We start from the raw sequence: 24,200 nt of genomic DNA on the forward strand, positions 1-24,200 counted from the left end.
AGACCAACAAACTGGACGATCTCGCATGTTAAATGCATTGTTTTTGTTTCCAGAGCCCAGAGGTGTAACGGGCTCAGGTAAGTTTGTTCACTGCTGAGATTGTTGTCTATGGGCTCATTTAAATGTTTATATTCTGCTTAAGACTTAGTGATACATTGTGTCAGTGTAAACCAGGAAAAGCAATTTGTTATGGCCAAGGTGGTGGTTTCTTGCAGGGAGCTGTTGTGTGATAAATCTTGGTAAGCTTCTGGAGTGACCTTCTGTAAGGGATTATAAAGTGATTTAAAGTGAAAATGGTGAGTGTCTGGATTTGGTGAAATTGATCAGTTCACAATTATGAGCAGGTTGACTTTTAAGCAGGCTTTAAAAGTAGGTTACTTGACTTCCTTTCTGAGCTCTTGGGTTATTTCTCCAGTCGTTCCAAATTGTTCTTCATTAAGTATGCATAATACAGAATATTGCTAACCAGTAGTCATTTATTTATAGCTTTGTGATTTGATTTTAATTGTGAATTCCCTTTTCTTTTATGGCAGCACAAAAAAGTGTTCCATGTGGAACACAGAAAAACTCTACTACTGTGATCTTGCACGAAAATCAGATCATTCCAGAATTCACAAAGTTTATTCAGTCTCTACATTTTGCTTTAATCCAGTCTCGTAAAGATGCTAGTGCTGATTTCAATACTGTTGTGGAAAAGTATATAAATGAGTATTTGAGAAGATGCCATAGTGGCTCTGGAAAATATAGAGAATTTGTCTTATATCGGTATGAATCACGGTTGGATGACAAAAAATTTCTTTATCCCGCTCCAAAAAATAAATCTCACATCGACAGCTGCTTGCAAAACTATATTTTCAGTTGTGCAGCATATCAGCTACCTGTTTCTAGAGCTAGGGAGCTGATGGAGGGAAATCGAAAGCATCAGCAGTTCAGTCCCATCTCAGATTATGAAGCTCTAGAAGAAGATTCTGAGTTTGGGAATGTGAAAAGTGGGAGAAGAATCCATGCAAAATATGAGGCAGCTGCTGCCAAGCGAAAGTTCCCTCATCTTGGGGACTATGATCCAGATAGACTCAAAGACCTCATTAACTTAATCCAGTGTAGGAAAAAAAATGTAGGTGGAGATTCTGATTCTGAGGACCTTAGAAATAAAAGTGGACTGAAAAGAAAACTGGAAAGACAGCCTGAAAATTTGCCAAAACACTTAAAAATGAGTGAATCTTCAGAGAACAACTGTCAATATGAAGGTAAGAAACATTTTGTTTGAAGTTACTCTTTAGCTATTGTAATGCACAGAACACCTGTGATTTAATCTTAGTAGATTTAATATTTGTATAGTTTAATGTGTGATGCTAATAGAGATGTAGGGTACTTCTTCCTAGAAGACAGTTTAACAGGAAGGAAGACAAACTGACAGACTTCACCAGTTTGCTTAGCTATTTAACTGCCTGAGACTTTGCAATATGGAGTGCTAAGCGTGCTTTGATACCCTAATGTCTCTGCTTGACTTCAGGCTTTGCTCTGATTCCTTATGGTTCCAATGCTCTGTATTAATAATCAGTAAATGTTGACTGATTGTAAGCTTGAGAATAGTTAAGTTTTGAAATAGGGACTAAGGAAACATCCTTACAGTTTTGAGGCATAATTTCTTTTGCACATGACATCTATCTACATGCAAACCTCAGATAATTGTCTTTAATATTATATCAGCCCGTAAGGTGTGCCCTTTGTCTGTTCCATTGGGCAGTGATACAGCCTGCTGCAGAAGAGGGAGAGTTGGGAAGAAGTGTAGCATGAAGAAGAGAGGGGTGTGCACCAAGCTGCAGTTGTTGTGATGTTAGGATTGGTTTGGGAGATGAAGGGATTGAGTTTAGAGAGCAGTTTCCCTTTTGACAGGTGTGTGTAGATGGGGAAGACAGAGGGTGGACTAAATGCTAAATCACAGGATTCTAATTTGGAAGTACATGAAACTTGAGTCTTTGCACATTGTTACGTAACATCAGTGAATGCGTTTCCACCTGGCTGTAATCAAAACAGTATCTGTTTAAAACTGAGTTTTGACCTAACATTTGTCAGAGGTACCAAATGGAAACATCAGTGGTTTGAATTTCCATGTTTTTGTATATCCATGGAAGTAATTTGTCTTGCCAAAATAGTGCCTAAAAGTACTGAGAGCTAAGTGATTAAACATGATCAGATTTTTATTAGCTGAATAGCGTTTAAATAATTTTGTATTTCCATATGTGCTGAAATGAGCGAGAGGTTCATCAGATGCTTAAAGTTCTTTAGCTTGTCTCTGTCAAGGATGAATAAATACGTGTGGTATATGTTCCTTCCAGGGGGGGTGTAGAAGAACAGTAGCCCTGTTCTAAGGCTGTGTTTGGTAGGAATGGTAAACTTTTTAATCATGCTTCATCTAAGATAACTCGTGAGGTTAAAGATAAACACCTGTTTTTGGAGCAACTGCAGTAGGAAGAAATGAAGTAAATGTTTTGTTGAAACTAATCAGTGATGAAAGCCTTGTGATATTCTTCATCAAATACGCAGGTTGCGTGCTGGGAATTTTGTTTAAACATAAAATAGTGTCATATTGAATGACCTGAGAAAACAAAATTACTTTCCTGAGGAGGCTGTTAGCTTTAGAAACCTCTATCAACATCTTCCTGTTTAAAAATTTTTATTGAGATAATAAGTGTGTGTTTGCTGTATGAATTGTTAATGAGTGAGACTGAGGGTATGTGTAGGTTTTTGGGGTGCATGTGCCTGGTTTCAAGACTTAGTAATGATTGCTTTTCTCCTTTGTTCCCTCCCTAAGGGGGCAGAACCTCAGAGCCACCACAGACGGTTTTCTCCATTATTTCTGGTCTCGGTGGACACGATACTGACTTGAGACATCAGGATGCATCTGATCCTGCTGTTACTGACACACATGGCCTTGTTAAACTGCTTTTAGAAACAATAGCTAATTCAGGACACTCGGATTCATCCTTGGCACGGTCTGTAAATCAAGCTTTAAGACTAAACGCTGATGAAGTTGAAGAGGATGTGAGACAAAACTATGAATATGAATCCATTCCAGCACAGGACAAAGATGATCGTGAGCTTCCTGACGCTGCTCAGGCTGAACCTGTTAACTTTAAGGACCCTCAGAGCCCTGTGATGCTGGAGACTGATCCTGCTTGCTTACCCTTTGCTATTGATGTTGACCTGCGGTTTCCAGCCAGTGAAGTAGGCCTTGAACACACACTTGTAAAAGTAAGTGCAACTGGCAGTAGGTTAATGCTGTTAACAAATGTACTATTTTCCTAAGTATTATGAGAATGAATAACAAGACCTAATTTTTATATACATAAGAGCTAACTTTTCTGTGGAGAAGCTTTCCTTTTTGGTAGAACATACAAAAAAAAAAAGTAAGATATTTATTCCTCATTCTTTGTTTGTGATAAGATTATAGTTAAGAGGTTAAAAGCAGCCATGGTCAGTCTTCCTCACCTTATTTCCTAGTAGGTGTAATATGCTGCTGCTTCGGCAGTAGGAAGCAAAATTCATGTTCTGTAGCTGACTGCTGTACATCAGTGTTTTTTCATGTTTGCTGAGACTAAAACCTTGCAGTTGATTTTGGCTTCTGTAGTACTCAGGTGTTTTATTCTGGCTCTCACCTTGAGGGAGGCAGAGGCAGACAGAGAGGTGTCTGTGTGTGTGTATATATTTTTAGCAAAAGGAACAGGTGAACTGTTGCTGTAATAGAGCTCAAATATAGGTGGAAATAGAGCTTCCACCTTCCTCCTCCTACGGGCTGGTTATTGATCTGACTGAGGCACTGGTATTTTCTGAACCTGTAACAAAGGTTCATTTGAGAGTTCTTTCTCTAGTTACTGCCTAGATGTTGCTTTTCCTGAGAATTGGTTGTAAAGCATCAGGAGTCGCTTTTGCTTATGGACTCTGGTAGTAATTTGAGCAGGCCATTAATGATTGCATACTATTTAGCTGTGGGGCTCAAAAATCCACTGATGGCAGCTCTGACATTGTTCAGTGTTCATAGCCATCCTTTGCTTATGTTCCTGTATTTTCCTTAACCTTGCAGACGTGACAGGTGGTTTGAGTGTGACAGCTTGTTTTGATTATGAAGTCCTTTTGCAGGCATTAAAGGAGCTTTTTTTGACCAGGCTCCTTTGGATCTAAGTTGAGATCCTTTCCTTCAAAGCTTATGCTTTGAACTCTTCTCCCTTCTCCCACAAATGCAAACCAAAAAAATAAGTAAATTGGTCAGAGACGGTATAGTTCCAAGACTTTCTTCGGCGTATCTTGTTATAGGAAAGAAACTGAAAGAAGTTGAGCCACACTCTGATATTTAGAGTTGGTTGTGGATGTATCTTACACAAGCATAGCTGTATAAGGAAGTAGAACGAGAACTGTATTACATTTTAATAATAGCACTGTCTTCTGTTGGTAGAACAAATTGGCAAAATCAAGTCAATTGTCCTGGTAAACTCAAGGTGTTTTATAGATTCTGGAGTGCTTTTAAAAATAGCCAAAAAATAAAGCAACAAAAACCCACACCACAGTGGTAACAGCTTACCTTAGATAACTGTTTCTGTGGTTTGTGGTAGTGAACTTTCCTAGTGATGGAGCTTCAGGAAGTAAGTCTTGCTGCATAACCATCAGCCCTTCATTTTAGTCCTTGCTCCAGTTTTGGGAGTTAGTCTTGGCCCAACTTTTCCGAAGTGTATTCCACTTCCTACTTTATAGGAGCAGACAGGAGAGTACCACTCACTTGTGAACACGAGTGAGAATCCCCCAATCCTTACCTTTCAGTCCTGTACTTTGGAGAAGGAGTTGTGCTTGTTCCTGTCTCTCTGGCGGTGTCTGGCAGAGACAAAAATGTGTGCAGTGGAGGATCCATCGTGGTTCTGCAGATACTGAAGTTGGTTGGGCAGTTGTCTTCTGTTGAGAGTAGAGTTTCTGCACGCCTAGTTCTCTTTATGTGCCTTCTTGGTGCAGTTGGGTGGAGAAGATGTGTTCCATGCATACTTCTCACAATACTGTGCAACTTCAGTTAGACACCCTTTCAAGAAAGCCTTGTACTTAGGGATCAGAGTACCCCAGTTGTTCACATTTCTGTACAGAATGGTTGTTCTGTGGTCTCTGTTACTGATACTTCCACACAAAGCCCAGTTTCTTAATTGTGAACAAGGAAGAGTTGGTCCTACCTGTGTTTGTGCTCTTGCCTTTGACAGTCTGGAATGCTAGGTGAATTTGGTTTACTTACGAGTTTAATACTATTTGAAGATTCCTTTAGTTAGCTATCAAGACAACAGCCTAAAAATGGTGAAGGAGCAGATGTTCTTTTTTTCTTTTCTTTTTCCCTTCCCCTCTTTTTGTTTCTTTCCCCTTCTTCCCACAACTTCTGTACTTTATGGCATGTGCTTATGACTGCCTTATTTACTTTTGGCATCTTTGCTGATGGTCTGTCACTGCCTTGGAAAGAATTGGACAGATAAATGAAATGCAGCAGTACCTGATGTCAGCATTTCTAACTTTGACTTGATTTGACCAACAGCAACATTTCCAGTGTGCTGGTGAACATGGGTCGTATCATTAGCTGTTCAGTAGATAAAGGCTTAATAAAACAGCTGTAAACTGAGAATTTGTATCTTCTAGGAAGCAAGCACTGGAAGTGTAAGTAGCTTTGAAGACTACAGTCCCTGTCCCAGTACACCTGTAGAACATGTTTATCGCAGGCATCACTCCAGCTCAAATAACACAGAGGTTGCAATGCCCTGGAGACTTATTCCAATTACGGGTAAGATGGCTTTAACTGTTACCTTGCTGCACGTAGTGAAATATAACATATTCTGAGGGTTTGTACATTTCGTAGATCCCATTCTTGGGGCACCTGTTGGTACACAGGCATGCAGATTTCCATGCAGTTGTTCCTGCTATTTGAATAATAAACAAATCTACTGGATGAGAACAGCTACTTGTGGAAAAGTACTTCTTTGGGTACAGTGATGTAGTTCAGAAATGTGAATGCCTGAGTACTTATGTGGTGAAGTACACATAACTGTTTTGAATTCTGCCTTTGAACTCACTGTGTTTTGCTGAAGGATAGGATTGATGAATAATTGCAACTAGTAATCAGAAGTCATGAAAAATGTGTTATCCTTACAGAAAGCTGTCTACTTCTTACTGCATCACATGCTTCTAATAGAGGCGCCTTGAAGTCTTTGTATCTAAACATTTAAAACTTAAGATTATACAAGAAGCTTCTTGTTCTAGTTCTTGATGACTCAACAATACCAGGTCTTGGGAAAACATAAAATAATGGATTTTGAAGGGTGTGGAAACTGGTGTGTAGGAATAGACGAGAAGTTGTAGATTCAGGGCTATGAATTGAGGCCTCACGATTAAGCCCACACAGACTGTGTTAACTGCATTCTCTGAGTGAAAACATACTTCTTTCTCATCTCATTTGAGGGACCTGGAGATCTCTGACACTTGCGATGTTCATCTGGTCATGTAGCTCTGTGGTTTCTTCGTGTGCTTGGCTGAGAAGGGAGGAAGGCAAGGAAAATAGGTTTCCTTCTACAGTATGCTTAGGCTTTTTAAAGAAATGATAGCTTGATCTCTGTGTTTTCTTTAAGGGCTTGAGGACTGTAAAATTGTTTGGATAGGCGGTTATTTCTTTTCCTGCTACTGGCTTGGCCACTGTGCATATCGGCAGATGTGGTTACGGCTGCTGAGCTAGCTAGCACGTGAATACAGGATGTGGTTCTTGATACTGGAGGGGTTCTTCTAGAAGAAATTTTCTTCAAGATCTTCTGAGAGGGGAACTGCTATTTCAGAGGTGAAAGAGGTCGTCTTGAGCATGACTGGATTTGAGTTTCTTGAAATTAGCTCTCCCTGCAATAAGTATTGACTGGCTCTGTAATGTGATCTTGTAGAAGGTGCAGTATGCAAAGAAATTCTGCTAATGCTAACTGCTGCTCTCCTTCAGGAGGGATAGGAAAAGATCAGGAGGACCAGCTGGAAAAATATGAAGATAAACAAACAGGTGAGAGAAGAGTATGTGCTGGGGGGATTCCGTATGTCATTACAGCCTGAACTACTGAGCAGCTTTTATTCTCACCTTAGATTGAATTTTCATCAGAAAGCAAGATCAATAATGTGCTGTTCGGCAAGTGGTCCCTTTTTACTGAAGTACATCAAGAAAGCTATAGAAGGGTCAAAAAGCCTTTAGTGTTCCGGACAACTAGCACTTTTAATTGGGCATATATTTCTATTTAGTGTCTTCAAGAGGGCTTTGAAATCCCATTTTAGAAAATTGATATTCTGTAGTATAACTCAAAGGCAGGTTCATTTCTTTCTGAAACTGATGGCTTTCTAAAGCCAGAGGATGTATGCGTTGCTTTTTTTTGGTTTGGTTTTATAGAAAGGAAGTTGTAGAAAGGAATTCAGAGAACATCAGTCTTCCTCTTTCATTCTTGCACAACTGCAGAAGAGCAAATTAGTGATCTCTCTGTTTTCTCTTTAAATAAAAACATATTTTGATACAGAGCTCATTGTTCAACTGAACTTAATTCTAAGAACTCTTAATAGTTTGTGACTTGAGGTGTGAAGGGGGTTGTCTCGCATGTACCCTGACAACGTCAGGAAGTGTTGAGGAGAGTTGTTCATGGGTTCCCAACTCATTTTGACTACTTCTGTATCATGTTATTGCACGTTTCTTCATGACTGCATGATCTAAACTTCTGACAACAGCAAGCAAACCTCAGTCTTATTTTTGAAGGCTAACTTGTGCGTGTTTGAACTAATGCATCCTAACTTGACCTTGATTCAAACCGGGGGCTGTTTTTTGAGATGCTCAGCAAAAAATGGTATTTGCTCTTGCTTGTACCTTCTCTTGTAAGAAAAGATTAATACCTTCATAAATATTCTCAAAGTGAAGGCTTTTGATGACATTCATCTTAGATGCTAAAAAATAGGATACTTTCTTTGTCATGTGTATTTTGAATTTGATTTCAAAATAGACTCCAGAGTGGAGATGCTGTAGAAAGAATTCTTCTAAGCAGTGAAAAATCTGAGTCTTAGTCTGCAAGAACAGTAATAAGCTCTTAAACCGCTCTTTTTTCTAAGGTTGCTTTCTGGCAGGATTTTTTTCTTGTTTATTTCACATATTTGGTTACACCGTATTACTGAGGAAGAATATGAAGTCATTCGTGCTTCAAAGCTGTTGAATTCTATATTTGTGTTTTACTACCTGCTGATGCATTTTTTTTTCATGTGTGCATGGAGACCTGTGACCCAACGGTGTATGTCTGTGAAGGGCACTGCCTTCAGGAAATTCTATTTCAGTCAAGGCAGCTCTATTTTAAATTACAAAATAAACTTACACAAATACATTGGAGTGGTATTTATATCCAGCAGCATCTTTCTGTTAGAAGATCTTTGCAGTTTTTTTACAGGTCTTAATCTCTTCCCTTTCTCCTTCTCCCCTGTCCTCTCCCCCTCTCCCTCCCTTTTTGTTTTTAAAGCAATATTTATTTCCAGAAAACTAAATAATAGCATTTGAAAAAAGCTAATCAGTCCAGTATGTGTTCTTAGTGTGTATCGTGAAGACTTTTTCCTAATCCCATTGTTACAGAAATTCTTAAATAAGCACGAGTGAATTATGTGTTTCTTCTTTCACTGGTAAAATTGGTTTGTAACTGCCTGTAACAAAATGTAAGATGTTACATGAAAACAGCATCAAATTTAAAGCTATAACAATTTCAAATCTTCCTGCTAAGAGTTCCTTATAATACTATTTCTTAATTACAGTAGTGTAGGTTAGTAAGTGTTCAGTAGCTCAAGTATCATATATATAGCCTCATATATAGTAGCTTACATCTAACAAGCTCAAAGTGAGTTACTCTGTTAACATCATGATCTGATACTGAATTTCCCTAATTCTTCTAAACTAAACTGACATGTGTGAGGCAGAGGAAAGTGATGACAGTGCCTTCTACTGAGCCATGAGCGCTGTGGACTGTTAGAAGAAGAAGAAAAAATGAGCTCAGTCCTTCCAACAACCACTGACAATTTGAGAGAAGTGCAGTTTCTGTCTACTTCTTGGAGAGAGAGCTACCCCTTAAATGAGAGTGAGGAGGGGCAGATCCAGGCTCCTTCTGGTCACTCAGGTGCCCTGCTTGGGTTCGCCCTGCCTTCTCACCTGGTGCTCAACCACTGGCTTAGGCTGTGACCTGGCAGTTCTGCTGCAATATGCTGAAGTATGCTAAAGTCACAGAGCAACAGAAAACCAGGTTCAAATTGAAATTGCCTGATTTATATCTGTTCGTAGTGTTTATAAAGAAAATTAGAAATTTGCTTTGACTGCAAGGTTGAGCTTTGAAGGATGAAGGAAGAACATGTAGTTTTATTGATGAAGGAAATAAAATGGAACACTTCTGGTTTCTGTAGAGGTATGAAGTAACTGTGAGATGATGTTGATACCATGCAAAAGAGATCCTGCTAGTGGCAAATGTTTTCCTTTGAGATGTGGATGGGCTTCAGATTAGGGAGTGCATTTAACTTCTAAATCCGATTCCAAGTCAATTCCAGAAGAACACTAACTTTTAAAAATGGCTAATGCTGTTTTGGTTACTGCCTCTGCTACAGAAATCTTCTGGTTTTCTGCTTATAACTTTGTTAGATTTGAAGAAACGAAAACCAAAAGCCTGTATTTTTTAGGTTGTGCTATATCTGCTGTCACTTTCCAACATGAGATGATGATGATGATGAACTCTTCCTGTATAGGTCTGAAATCACCAGAAGAACCGCTGGTGTGTTTACCACCAAAGGATGCCTTCCCCAGTGACCCCCGGGTAATAAATAGACAGAGAAGTTACGATTATCAGTTTCCATACTCTCCATTTTCAGACACACAAAAGGGGACAGCAGAAGATGGACTTTATACAAGACAAGTGGAGAAACTTGAAGATGAATGTGAGCTAGCAGATCACCCTTTTACAACACAGCATTCCATAAGTGCAATAGTAGAGACTGTAATATTAGAAGAATACAGTCTCTTTGTAAAAAAGATTCAGGAAATTTTGCAGGAAAAAAATATTTCTTATGTGAGTGGTATGTTCACACCAGTCATCTTGGGCCAAGAGAGGATAATGAGATTTTCTGAATATGTATGTTTACAGACATCAGAGGTTTCTGTGCAAGAATATGTAGAGACACTGAGTGAGAAAATGAAGAGTGTTGTTTTGTCCTCTTCGTGCACCAGACGTACTCCATCAATTTACTGTAGTTCTGCATCAGCAGAAGTAGTTCAGGGTGCTGCAGCGAAGCCTCCACCCAAGGTGTTACCTGTCTGCAGGGACTCTGACACGGCGCTGTTAACAGAGCCGTCGTGTAACAGTGTGGTGGAAGATGTTGATTCTGTTGAGCAGCAGTCAGCGAGCTTGTCCATAGTGAAGGAAGAAGTAGAACACGTGAATGCTAAAGCAGAAGCTGTGCTGACGTCTGATCAGACACCTTCCAGTGGTAATTGGATGGAGTCACCAGAAAAGACTCAGAAATCCCCGGAGAACTTAAACATTTCAAACCAACCAGCTCTTTCTGATTTTATCAGCCAGTTAAAACCTGAAGTTTTTAACAGTTTGGTTGAAATTATTAAAGATGTACAGAAAAACACTGTGAAATTTTATATTCACGAAGAGGAGGAAAGCATTCTCTGCAAAGAAATCAAGGTAAATGTGTTCCATTTCAGCCTCTCTGTAGTGTTTAAATAGAGTGGTGTGGCTTTCAAACCAGAATTTATAAAACTGGACTTGAAACAAAAGGGAGTCTAAAATTTGTTTCACAAAGGTTTGAATTGTTACAGTGAATGGCGAAAACAGGCTGCCCTGCCACAGTTCTGGTTTGAGGCTGTCAGACAGTCTGTCTTGATTTGGCATTTACCTAATTCTTATTGTTCGAAAAGCAGAACTGGTTGGAGTTTGGGTCTTTGTGCAGGTGCAGCCAGAAGGGTTAGGCTTGTGGGAGGACGTTTTTGGAAAGAGTATGATGATATTTTCACATATCCTTGCTAAGATGTTATGTGTGGTGGTGTGGGTTTGTTTTTTTTTTCCTTCTTTCTTTTCCCCCTTTGGTTAATTGTCCGGGTAGCTCTAGAGATTGCTGTTATTCTGCATTTAAATGTGCAAGATGGAAGTTATAAAAATTCATGTTTTCTTGAAACTTCATGCAGTCTTAAAAGACTGTCAGCTTGTCAGCTGGCCACATCCGTGCTACTCTGTAAGACTGACCGACCTGCTGAAGTAGCCCGTTTCTTCTGCTTAATGCATCAGAAAGACAAAAATAGTTGTCTCTCTGGAATTCATTTGAATGGGAAACTTATTAATGTTGTCATCTTCTGGAGAATGCTTTGGCTTAATGAGCTTTTCCCTTTCTTTTTTTCCCCCCCTATCTCCTTCTGTGGTGTCAGGAGTATCTTACTAAGTTAGGTAATACAGAGTGCCATCCAGAACAGTTCCTAAAAAGAAGAGCTGCTTTAGATAAACTGTTGATAATTATTCAAAATGAAGACATCGACAACCTCATCCATAAGGTATTTCACATAAGTAAATGTGTACCACAGAAAACAACTGTCAAAGCATAGCCAGAAGAACTCACTGTGAGCAAGGCTACTCTCTTAATATTTAAACAACAGTCTGATTAGCTGCCTTTTCAAAGAAACAAAATTGTGGTCGTGTCCAGTCCTATTAGATCACATACCCATAACTACTTGTACCTGCACATTGTTGGTGATGAATACTTCTGGTGCATTTTAGCAATTAGTACTTTTTCCTAGTCCTTGTTAAGTTCTGTTGAGGCTCCAGTAGTTCTGTTTCTAGTTCTCTACTGCTGTGACAGCAAGCGAAGGCAGCTGTTAAAGTGACATTAGGTATCCCTGAACCAACACCTGTAATGTTTTTGGGAGCACCCCCTAAAGCAAGAGATTAAAAATAATTTTTAGATATGTTTTAAAGTTTGACAAGAAGATTCTTCATCTATTTTTTAGCTACAATCTTTGTTTTCTTTTCCCTTGTGTACCCCTTTGGATTTTTAAACAGGTACCAGGCTTAGTAACTTTGAAGAAGCTTTCTTGTGTCAGCTTTGCGGGTGTCGATAGTTTGGACGATGTGAAAAATCACACTTACAATGAACTCTTCATGTCGGGTGGCTTTGTTGTGTCAGATGAATCTGTCCTTAATCCAGAGAGCATCACAACAGGTAAGTGTGATGCTTTCTGGAGCTATAAAAACACAGACAAGAAAAGGCAGAACTCTAAAGATATGAGAAAACTGTCTTACTCAGAGCTGATGTGAATTTTTTGGAGAACCTGAATCTTTTACTCACTGGCCTGTCTGGAGAATGTGTGAACATGGAGATCTTGGCTTTTGAAGTTTGTCTACTATGTATACAAGGCCTTTTATTCCTTACTCAGAACCATGAATAATGTGGTAAAAAAGCTACTGGAAATCTGTGTTCTTTCGAATTTTCTATATCTGAAATTGAATATTTATCTTTAGTTACCAGATCTCATAGATATTTTAAGAAGGCAGATCATGCTGACTAAATCAGCTGTTTTGAAAGCAGATACCACTGCTAGGCTTCAAAGCAAAACCTCTCTGCTTTGGAATATTTTTGTTGGCTAATCATCTAGGAATAAAACCTAAAGTATTGGGGCAGTGCTCATAGTTGTGTAACTGCTTTGGTGAAAACTCAAAAAACCAAAATATCTCTCCTCTTTTATGTATATGTTGAAACAGTGTTTTTCAGTTTGCTGATTGTGAAATTTATCTTATCTCCTGAACAGATAAACTAAAACAGTTCTTACAGTTTCTGGAGGATCTCAATACCCCAGATGGAAAATGGCACTGGAAAGTCCACTGCAAAATGCAAAAAAAACTTAAAGAGCTGGGGAGGTAAGCAGTGGTCTTTCATACAGTTGCTAAAATCCTCAGCTTTAGTTATACTCTCAAAATCTCAGTGAAGTTGAACTTAATGTTATGTTCATCTTTTAACTGAATTTTAATGTTTAGAGTGACCTTACATCAAATGTCTGATATTTTTTTCCATCACAGACTGAATGCTAACGCCCTGAGTCTGCTGACCCTGCTGAACACCTATCAGAAGAAGCACTTGGTTGAAATTCTGTCTTACCATAACTGTGATTCACAAACTCGAAATGCACCAGAATTAGAATGTCTTATCAGGCTTCAGTCTCAAAACATACAACAGCGACACGTTGTCTTCTTAACAGGTTACAAACAAATATGACTATCTTTCTCCCTCTTACGGTAGTAGTGCTAAATCGTAATACAAAGTGTCCTTCTATGTATTTAGAAAAGAATCTCAAGCCACTTTCAAATTATGCTGATAATGGCATAGTTGTTGCTACTGTCGATGACTTCATGCAAAATTTTACAAGTCTTGTTGGGTATCACAACTCAGTTAATGAAGAAGACAGCCCATCTCCCTCTGCTCAGGAAAGACAATCAGGTAATACATTAAAAACATTCATCGTTTCTTCAGCTAATTAGAGGTGTGGGGTGGAGGTCCTTGAATTAGTGTCTTTGTGTAAATGAATGTGAGAGATTGTAAAGAAAACCCAGCCCAGCTCTTAAGCTACTGCTTTAAATTAAGGGGGAACAGCAGCAGGGATGGAGCACCAAAGGAGATCTTAAATACAGAATTACAGGCTAACAAGCTATCCTGGAAAGCAGGCATATGCCAAAAAGGTGTGGCTGTCTGTTTTCAGAAGGATAAGCTGTCATCGTTAAGGTGGCTCAGAAACTAGACAAACACCTGAGGTAGTGGGAGTTGTAGTCCTGTAATTGTCTGATCAAATACTGACCTCCTGTGTAACTTTAGATGCTGTTTTGACATAAACCCCATTGGAGTTGGGGTTTCCCAACACTAAACATGAACACAATGCTCAGAAGCTTTTAGCATCGGAATAACTGGAATCAGAGGGTTAAGTGTGTATGTTGAGTAAGTGAACAAGAGTGGCAGAAGACCAAGACTTAAGTGATACTGGACTTGCAGACCTGAAGCATAACACTCCGTGAGTAGTGTGTAAATTTTCTAACAAAAGTTTGTATTTCAATAGAATAGGAATTTCTTTTTCTTTTTTTAATGCAGTTCATGTAGAAAATGATGTAAAGGATGAGGAGGACATGTCTCTGGATTCAGGGGATGAAGCATCACAAATAGAAATCTGCAATGATGCCTCTAAATACGATACCCATTTGGAAACTTTGCAGACTGAGACCGAGAGCTCACAGGGAGTAGATGCAAAAAAGAGCTGTGTGTCAGAGTTATCTCCTGAATCACGAAAGAGTTTGATGGAAAAGTCTTCTAAAATTGACATGGAAGAGAGACAGCCAGTTACTCCGGTTTCTACAACGCGCTCTGCTGAAGGAGAAAAACACAGTTCAGTTGAACGAGCTCCTTTCAATAATTTCCAGGTTTACAGCAGACCATTAAACATGTCTCATCAGTTCAGTCACTTCAACGTGCTCACCCATCAGACTTTCCTGGGAACAACATACCCACCTTCTACAAGTCAAAACCAAGAAGGGGGCAGTTATTTTCTATCTGCTTACAGTCAGAGCAGGGATACAGAGAAATCGTCACTGCCTGGTGGTTGGGATAAAAACTGTGATTCTTCCAGGCCATATTCAAAACGGAAATAAACTTGTCTTTTTTATAAGTTGCTGTGGACTTCCTGTTTCTAAAACGTTGGATTAACAATTTCTATTTTATTCTGGAACAAAACATTTCTTGTCCTTTATCTCAAAGTTTTTTCTGATCTTATTTAAACCGTGATGGCCTGCACCTGTTGGAAGCATCTGAAAATTGAAATAAATATATATTTTTAACATTTATTGTACTTGAATTATCTTGGTTGTTGGCACTTTTAAGTTTCTACATTTGTATTTGACCTGTACATAGGTTTCAGTTTGAAGTCTGTTTTAATGTAAAATTGAATGTTTGCCTAAAATATATGAAATGGCGAGTTTTTTTAACTGTAAGTATCCAATTCACTTTTCTTTACATAAATATCAAAACGTATGTATTTATTTGACACAATTTTGTACGAATGTTTTTACATAGCTATAAGGCAGTGTAGTTATTTTATTTACTGGATTTTGGCAAAATACCTCAAGTAGATTAACAAATGGTGCAGTTCCATTACAGAAACAAAATAAACTGTTAATGCACAAGGGACTTGCTAACATGCTGCCTTGTCTGTGGTTTTTATGCTGTCTTCAAAATACAAAAGAAACGTAGCCAAACTTTACTTCATAACTAGCAGTTCACTTGGTGTAATTACTAGAGCAATATCAGAATGATCTTAAAACTTGTATCTTCCCCTTATAACTACAGCAGGGATGTTTTAGTGACCTCAGTAATTCAACCTGCCTCCTGCCCTACTTCCTCCTGCACAGTGATTCCTGGTGCTTTCCTGCTTCTTAGATTTGGTATTACTCTGCATGTAGAGTTCTATCTTTTTTTTTAGCTTGACCTTTCAAATTTCACATGTGCTGAGTTAACCTTACTTTCCTGAGGCAAGTCTTTATTTGACTCAGCTCATGCATCATCTCACTAAGGCTGCTGGGTAACAGTAACTTGAAGGTACACAGCTGGGGTTGTCTCACTGCTACCCGTGGTACAATTTGTGTTTTTACATATGCTAATGTGCTGACTTCTGTGTTTACTTGTTTTCAAATTGTCTAACGTCGTACTTCTTTGCTGTTTTGTAATTTGATCTTAGTGTTTGAATGACGGGTGGTTTAGAAATGGGTAATAGTGTTTGAAACTACATAACTGTAAACTCAAAGTTAGTTGGCCTATATAGAATTGGTTAAAAATTACAGGCTTTGTAAAAGCAGAGAAAACACCATTCAGTCTTGAATGCTTGTTTGACTCACTTCCTTAAATTAAGGACAAACCATGACAAGACTGGTATATACCTCTGCCCCTTACCACTTACATGTAAGTACTCTTGTCTCTTTATCAACAAACTTGAATGGACTTTGTGGAAAACCATTCTACCAAGTCCGTCGTCAACTGTGGGCTCACCTTGTACGAGACTTGGCATGCAAGTGGAGAGGACAGAGTCTGCTTTCATTCCCTTAGCTGCTGCTGGTAAGATACTTTCATATTCTATTTTTTAGAACAGTTGCTGCTGAAAAAACTCAGTTTGGGTGTTTTGTAGTATTTTATCATGTATCTCAACTAAAATGAATTCTGATTAGGCACCTTCTGCAGAACCTCTAGAAGAAAAATTCTTCTACCTCAAATTATCCTGTATCTTGAAGCCCAAAAGGAAATGAATCTAATGTTTAACTCCAGGAAGGAGGAAGCATTGAATGCTGAGCTGTTCAGACCTTTGTTTTTAAACTGACTTCTTTAAACTGAATTCTGCTGTCGTGGACTCAGTCCATTACCATATTAAGTGTCACTATCCTCTTTCAGTTGGGGTGGGAGACAGCATTTCTGCAGTGGTAAATATTGAATATAATGATAATATAATGGATAATAAAGTACAATCTGTTTCCTGTATTTAAAAATATCTATCCCCTCTCTTAAAGCCATTCACAATGAATTGTGAATCTTATTTATTAAAAAAAAAATGCACAGTACCACAACAATCCAGGTAGCAACTTTTCACAGTCTTTTGGTGTCTATACTAAAGGGACGTGTCTTCAGGCAGCACAAGGACCATTCTGAAAATGTAGTTAAATTTATTTTCGTGTTGAAAAGTAATAGTAAAAGTAAAGTGACCCTGTAATCCTATCAAAAATTGCATAATAATTTATTTAATAAAAATAATATAGATAGTTCACAATTACAGTAGCAAAATGCTGTGCTTCTACATTCAAATAATTCAGTACAGTCTTAAGTACCTTTCAAAATGGTGAAATAAAGTTCTCTTCTTGAGCTTTAACAGGAATTAGACCTGACTCCAACTCCTTTTGCTTCTGCAGGAGGCCCTGAAATGAACGGAATAGGAATGTGAATGCTCTGCCTCCTTCAAGCAGTCTGAACTAATAACATGCCACTGCTTTTTACTTTAAAACAATTTGTTAAGATGCATTGCTTTTTAAGTGCACAGCTTCCAGCAGGACAACACAGCACGCTCAGAAGGGAAGGAATTTGGGTTGACAGGTACTGGCTTACAGTGCTAACATTACATACGTTCTAAGGCAGCATTACTGTTTGACCTAGAACAGTGTCACAAGTATTAGGATGTGCTGCTGCATGTTTACCCACAAAAGCTAAAAGGTTCCCACTTTGTTAATGGCTTTCACAGCTACTAGAAAATGAAGAAACCCTGAAGTAAAAACAGCTGCAACTGCATGATACATGCATGTAACACATAACAGCTATGTATGAGCATGCCTCCAGGTATTCAGTTAGGCTAACAAAGCCATTCCCCTGGTTTCAAGTTTTCTAAAATTCTCCACTGTTTCATAGTTAATCTGATGACCAAAGACTCCTTGAAGAGAGACTATGGAGAGTCCAAAGGTGGAAGCAATGCATTTACTAAAGCAAAATTAATACAGAGAAATAAAGGTAGAGGTCAGGGTCCAATCATACATGATGGAAAAAAATGGCTTAAAGACTAACGTTTGTGACTGTGTACTAGTTTGCAATGTTCATTTTGACCTTAGTATGTATGCACACATGTGCTTGTGCAATGACTTCTCACTTACCTGCCGTAGTTCTGACAGTCCTTTTAGAATCGCTTGTTGTCTCTCTCTTATTTTAACTACATCAGGATTTAGAAGAGGATCTCTAGTGTGATCAGAGCTAAAAATCTGTCGTGGCACTTGGTAAGAATCTAAAAATAAATACATATATGAAATTAGTAAACAACACACTTATAAATTTGTTCAAATTCTGAAGTAGTAGACTTTCACAACTTGTAGAAATCAAGTTTGGGTTGCTATTTTATTATGATCACTAAGTCAAATACCACTTAGATTCCTGAAACCAAAAGCTGTATGTACCAGTACCAGAGAAGTGCAATTAGATTTCGCTAAACAAAAAAAGACAAAAGAATTAAAAATGTTGGTTTTTTTCTTTTATGAATTTGTGCTTTGTGTTTTGGTTGCACAGGCTTTCTGTACAGCGCTCTGACAAAAACAGGTTATGGCAAAATTCAGTAAAAGCAAATGGAACAAAGCGCAGAACTTCAAACCGAGGTGCTGCACCATCTCTTCTACACGAATCAGATCACAACACACTGCAGTACCATTACACTGTCGATACTGTGGGCCGTGTGTTGAAGGTCTGGTCACTGGTGCATCTGGATCGAGATAATACACTTCGTTTGTTCGAACGTATGGAATGAACTGTGAAGAAGGAGGTCGTCCAGCTTCTGGAAGCGCAGGAGGGAAGCTCTTCTGCTGCACATCTGCCTTGGTATTTTTCTCTCTTCTACTGTTGTTATATACTTCCAATTTCCTGGTGCATATCTGTTTTTGTTGTACTTGTAATCTATTCTTAACCGCTGGAACAGGTGGTGAGTCAGATCTGTATGAAACAATTCCAGTTAATGTAAAAGCACCCACAAAAGCTTGATAAACAGTGGAGAGAAAACATTATGCACTACAGTGGCCAACTGGATGAATCTAAGTTCATAACAAAGATTAAAAATCAGGAAAGAAAAATGTACATATTTCACTATAAATTCATTAATGCAGAATATTGACATACCTTTCTTCATTCAAATGATTCTTACGGAGTTGTTCTTCCTGGGAAAAAAAAAACAAAAGTCAAAACCATGAGTACAAAACTTGATGTTTAATATATTAAACACTCATATTACAAAAGTTTGTTCTGAAATTCTGAGAGGACTGTATGATCTGAGCTCTCACAGGAGACAGATATTATCGAAGACATGCATTAAAGAGACTTGTAGTATCTACAAACTCGGTTAAACTAGTAAGTTCTTCTATCTATTTGTTCTGTCTGCTTCTCTACGTCTATGGAGCTCAAGGCACAAGCAGAAGTTGTACACACTTCTTAATAAATCTATAATGATTATCAATAAAGCGAATATACACTTTGGAAGATTGAACTAATACTGAAAGTTAAGCCACAAAAATTTAATGTTCTTCCAACCACGCTGAACAAAACTGCTGTAATACTGGTCTTCACACAAAGGAGAGGTGGTAGGAAAACTCTCAGAGATTGAATTATATCCAACCAGAGCTGAGTGAAGTAAGTCTTAAAAAAAAGTATTAATCACTGTTCTTAGAGAAAAAATAGTTACCTTTCTGATTCTATGTCCCTTATTCTTCAGTTCTTCATGAGGTGAAGGAGACCCATCTGAGCAACAACCCCTTTTTTGGTAGAGATTCCCAGGCGTATTTCTTTCTACCAACTGAAGCAGCTCCATTTGTCGTCTTACTTTATTTTCTTCCCTCTGTTTCTGCAGTGGTTTGGGGTATCTTTCTGATGCTGGAATGTATCTTTTCTCAGGCTTGTTTATGTTCCAGTCAGGTCTTTTGCCAGGTTTTTCTGAAGGTTTAACTTGTCTTTCTTTTCTTGCATATTGTTCATACAGCTCACTGTGGATGTCACCATTCTCTTGTCCTGAAATTCTGTTTTTATCTGTATACTGCATTTCTTTCTGATATTTTTTGCTATTAGAGGTTTCTTTATATTCTATGGAAATATCCGGTGACCCACAACATGAAGTTCTTTCCTCAGCTGCATCAATGTATGCTGAAGTAGTACAGTCATCTAAAAAAAGTATATTAGATCTAAGAGTAAACTATTCAAACATTTGGCCTAAACAAATAGAAAGAAAAAAGCTTTCACTTTTCAAGTGGGAAGAAGATTCTGTTTGGGTAAGTAGCAACAACTGTAAAAAGCTTTTCTAAATATCTGAATATAAGCTTTAATTTTCTAATGGGTCTAGTATTCCTACTCCAGGATTACTGACAATGTTTCTTGTCCTTAATAAAGGATTCATTAAGAACACATTCCAGCTCAATACCAGTGCACGTGATACAAGCCTGAAGACTACAACTATACATGCTGCAATTCCTTAATAAATTTAGTCCTGCATGGCTTATGGCCATGACTGTAAGCCAACACTACTTCAGAGTGGCTGATATGAATTTGTAATGGGCAGGTACCAATAAAGACATACAATTGATTTAGAAGAACACAGTGATATATTATTATATTTCCAGGAGCGTGAGTCTGTCCAAGCATGTATTTTCAATTTTATTCCATTTTGAATGACAACGATTTGGCCCCGTTGCAGTTACACAAATTAGCTGTCCTGCTGCCTGTCTGTAAGGTACATCAGGTGACCAAACTGAAGGACTTCTTACCTGTCTGTACAGCAGTGTCTTTCCGAGATGTCTGCTGATCAGTGTTAATGGCAGCAGAGAAATTAGGACTTTGATGTGAAGCATCAGTATTACAGTTTTCAAATTCACTGCCACCTGAAAACAATCAAATTTTTTTCATGTAGCAGCATATATTTTATTTAAGCTATGCTATCATGTTATCAGACTATTCTAGCTTAGAGCTCAAAGCAAAGATTGAGAATTGTGATTCAGATCCTAAAATACTGCCTGTTTCACTGAAAATCAAGCCAATCCTTTGTAGGTCTGAATATTCCACATGCATTCCTGATAACAGCCTTGTATTTCTTCCTTTATGTAACGTAGCATTTGAAGATTACTAAGATATGGCATTCACTGCATTAGAACATTGATATTATTGGAAAGATTCTTTAAATAAGCTAAAATTAAATTTGGTTTCTGAAGCAAAGGAGCAATTTCAGGCCTACTACAAAAATGGGAAAAAAAACCCACTCACAGTTTGCACACCCACACCAAAGGGAGAGGCAAACTGACCAGCAGAATGGCAGAACTCACCCCCACCAAGACTCTTCTGAAGTTTTGAAATGTCATGTCCCCTCTGAGCCAAATCCTGGATGCGCTGTTCCTGTTTTAATCTCTGGGCTAATTCTTGAGCTTTCTGCATTGTCTGATAGAGCTCATTTGTTTTCAGAACCACAAGTTCCTTAAAAAAAAAAAAAGTAAATGTGGGAATTTATTTTGAGAATATGATCGTGTCATCTCCGTATCATCCCAAATGTTTACATAAATAATGTCAAAATATCTTCTTGCTTTGAGTGAAGCGTCTTAAACAAACAGAAACAAACCAAAAACTAGCTGAGTTGGATGCAATACCTTACATGTAACTTTTAAATGGTAAAGTCAGAAGCTCTGCTGTACTAACGAAGCTGTTCAATCCTAGCCTGAAAGAGCTACACATGTATTTTTTGTATTTAAAATCTGCATTTAAAATGCATATTTCTGCTTTAATTGAAATTACACCTGCATTTTTTACCTCACAGGTCTTCCCACTACCTGCAATATTTAACTTCACTACATTCAGACAAGTCAGTAAAAGATTTCCATCCCTCTGCACTGAGCAAAACACAAAAGCCCACCTCCTTCTGTTTTTGTTTAAGCAGATCTTCTTCAAACTGTTTCTGCATCAGTTCTTTTTCTCGTGCTAGGCGCTGTTCTTCCTCTTGTTCCTCCAATTTTCTCTTCTCTTCTTCCAGTTGTTTCTTCTTCCGCTTTTCTTCTACCTGAGCCATTATTGCTTTCTAGTGGTATCATAAGAAAGTAGAATGAAAGTAAAGGCATTAGAAGCAGGTTACTTGTATTCTTCTGTGTACAGCCATGATACTTGAATTTGGAAAGATAAAAAAATGAAGACAATGTATTAATATATGTGACAGTAGCAGGGAAAATAGCAGTCTAACAGATCATGCTATTAACTAGAAAGTACTTCAAATGCTTTTTTTCTTACAATTTCTCAAAATATGGCTAGTTGCCTTCCCACTGTTTTTTAGAACCATCAGCCCAGCAAAGCAGTCTGAAGACAAAATACTCAGAGATAAACAAAAGTCTCTTTTTATGTTTTCATTGTAAAGTTCACAGAACAGGTGTATGCAAATATCAGTCCTCTTGATGGTAGCAGAGACTGAAAAAAAACACACAAATCTTACTGGAGTTCTAAAGGCTACACTGCATCATTCTGAGCCAAGAATTCAGTAACAGAAATACAATCAACGAATATAAATATTAAAAAAACATAGAGGCTGAGTGGAACACTACTAATCATGTGTAGACGTAATATGAAGTCTATTTCTATATCTGAAGTCTGTTATTAAATTATCATGCTTTATTCACTTTTTTTTCCATTTTCTCACTAAAATAGCTCTAGACCTTAAAACAGAAACCCACCTGATGTTCTAACTGCTTCTGCCGCCGTCTGTCTCTCTCTTCAATCTGTGCAGGATCCAGGAGAGCTGTCATTGAACGAAGGAAACTACAAAGAAAGAAACACGTATGTGGCTTTCTTATCATAAAGAATAAATCCAAATGCCTTCTTTAATTAGAATTCCTAGATTACAAGTAATTTTTTCATATTGATGAAACTGCATTGTATTAATTATTAAATTTATTAAGGGAAATAAATAAGGTTACTCGCAGTAAATTTTATTAATGAATAATGGAAGCATATGCATATTTCAAAAGTGAAACCATGTGCAATTCTGAAAAAAGCAGAAGCCAAATGAATAAGATCTAAAGATCAGATTTAAGGCATCTTATTCAAATATTTATTTAGTTTCTAAGGAGTACCAGAAGTGAACAGGATGGGAAGATGATTGTCCTTACAAAGTTCACTCACCTGGTTTTCTGACTGTGATCCAAAGCACTGTTTTTAGCACCTCTTTCTGCATTTTCCACTTTTGAGGGCATGAAGTTGCCTAAAGCTGCAGGTGAGAAAGGGTGAACAAAAGCAGTCAGCTCCTTAGGGTCAGGTGACAGGCAAAGACTTTCAGGCTGCTTTTTGTACATTCCATTTAAGGGGTGTTGTGCGTTAGTATTAAGGTGGTTCTTTAAAGAATCAAAATGCATTGCCCATCTGTCATGCTCTTCAGCCTAAATAAATATGAAGCAACAAAAAACGGAAATGTGCTCAATTACATTTTCTACAAAGCACGGTTAACAAAAGAGACAACACATTTTGTACAACACCAACAGTTGAAAATCTTTGTTACGGAGTTACAACACACAGAACAGTTCATTCCTTAGATGGAAAACCAAAGTGTTTCTGTTGCTTAAAATGCAAATCGGAGCAGAAATTATGCTGTGGATCAATACACCTGGTCAGCAGTAAAGTGCTTCTAATATATTTTCAGTAAATACAAACAAACCAGAAAGTAGAAAGTGAAGAAAAAAAAAAGTAAAAAAAAAAAAAGTCAAAGAATAAGTTGATAACATGAACGGTTTTACACTCACTCACATTTACCCACACCACTTCAAACATGGACAGCAGCAGAATTACTGTGCTTTGGGTAGAGATACTACTTTACACCTTCTTGTTTTCCTGACAGGCCTATTATAAAATAAACACTCTCCCAGAATCTCTTTCATTCTTTTAAGAATCCAATCCTAACAAAGCACCCGAGACTTCTGTAGAGGTGACTTTTTAAGACTCCCTTCCATATCACAGGGCCTTGTCTTTACAGCTCCATTTTTGCAGCTGGACGTTTTACATAAAGCACCTTTGTTTTTGCTATAGGTACTGAGAACATTTTTTCTTCTGAGCAGTATAATTGTTTGTCTGAGAAGACTGTAAGATGAATACTTCTACATTTCTTTTTGGCAGAATGCACTTAACATTCTCTATTTAAAGCTTTCCAGGACTACATTCTTTAAACCAGAAAGAATCCCTTCTTGAAGAGAAGTTTTATGCCTATTTTAAAAGAAGCAATAACATAATCTTAATAAGCATCCAAATGAATCTTTCTCCCATTCCAAAGTAAATTTTGCCTTCCCTTTAAACACGTTGATGTGCAAACGTATCAGAGAAGTTAAATATCTGTGTTATGTGAGTCTGCAGTACAGAAAGGTTCAGATTGTAACATGAGATGCAAACAGGAAGATGAAGAAAAAAAAAGATTAAATATGTGCAGTTTTCTTTCAAGAGGCTGGAAGTAGCTTACTGTCAAGTTGGTAACTGCAGCCATCTCCTTGTGCCACACCCAGCAAATTAAAAAACATGGCAGCCAAGGCAGGAATCTTTTACAGCTGCGTTATCTT

At 37.9% G+C, this 24,200-nt stretch overlaps 2 protein-coding genes across 5 annotated transcripts in view; one reads left to right on the forward strand and one right to left on the reverse strand.

Annotated features, from left to right (window-relative positions):
• The window catches only part of TASOR (transcription activation suppressor), a 27,737-nt gene extending 12,819 nt beyond the window's left edge, over positions 1-14,918 (forward strand). Inside the window, exons 13-24 of one of the 4 annotated variants that reach the window (XR_006180693.1) lie at positions 3-77; positions 534-1,247; positions 2,816-3,255; positions 5,662-5,803; positions 6,998-7,054; positions 9,796-10,739; positions 11,477-11,599; positions 12,105-12,264; positions 12,851-12,959; positions 13,119-13,297; positions 13,381-14,101; positions 14,179-14,267. Coding sequence is in view for 3 of the 4 variants with exons in the window: in XM_042880445.1 (XP_042736379.1) it covers positions 3-77; positions 534-1,247; positions 2,816-3,255; positions 5,662-5,803; positions 6,998-7,054; positions 9,796-10,739; positions 11,477-11,599; positions 12,105-12,264; positions 12,851-12,959; positions 13,119-13,297; positions 13,381-13,536; positions 14,179-14,732 (3,653 nt within the window). In the remaining variant the exon portion in view is untranslated. Of the gene's footprint in view, positions 1-2; positions 78-533; positions 1,248-2,815; positions 3,256-5,661; positions 5,804-6,997; positions 7,055-9,795; positions 10,740-11,476; positions 11,600-12,104; positions 12,265-12,850; positions 12,960-13,118; positions 13,298-13,380 lie in introns of all 4 variants that reach the window. The other 3 variants (XM_042880448.1, XM_042880445.1, XM_042880447.1) reach the window with 3 other exon arrangements.
• Positions 13,047-24,200, reverse strand: part of CCDC66 (coiled-coil domain containing 66) — a 20,162-nt gene continuing 9,008 nt past the window's right edge. Inside the window, exons 9-19 of the mRNA XM_042880449.1 lie at positions 22,783-23,036; positions 22,335-22,419; positions 21,530-21,691; positions 20,949-21,096; positions 20,397-20,510; positions 19,325-19,797; positions 18,766-18,803; positions 18,302-18,582; positions 17,760-17,887; positions 16,950-17,036; positions 13,047-14,451 (exon numbers count right to left, since the gene is read on the reverse strand). Of these exons, the coding sequence (XP_042736383.1) occupies positions 16,953-17,036; positions 17,760-17,887; positions 18,302-18,582; positions 18,766-18,803; positions 19,325-19,797; positions 20,397-20,510; positions 20,949-21,096; positions 21,530-21,691; positions 22,335-22,419; positions 22,783-23,036 (1,767 nt within the window). The 3' untranslated portion in view covers positions 13,047-14,451; positions 16,950-16,952. The remainder of the gene's footprint in view (positions 14,452-16,949; positions 17,037-17,759; positions 17,888-18,301; positions 18,583-18,765; positions 18,804-19,324; positions 19,798-20,396; positions 20,511-20,948; positions 21,097-21,529; positions 21,692-22,334; positions 22,420-22,782; positions 23,037-24,200) is intronic.

The sequence above is a fragment of the Lagopus leucura genome, unplaced genomic scaffold (assembly GCF_019238085.1).
Source record: "Lagopus leucura isolate 7727_CA_CO unplaced genomic scaffold, USGS_WTPT01 Super-Scaffold_100026, whole genome shotgun sequence".
Taxonomy (NCBI): Eukaryota; Metazoa; Chordata; class Aves; order Galliformes; family Phasianidae; genus Lagopus; species Lagopus leucura.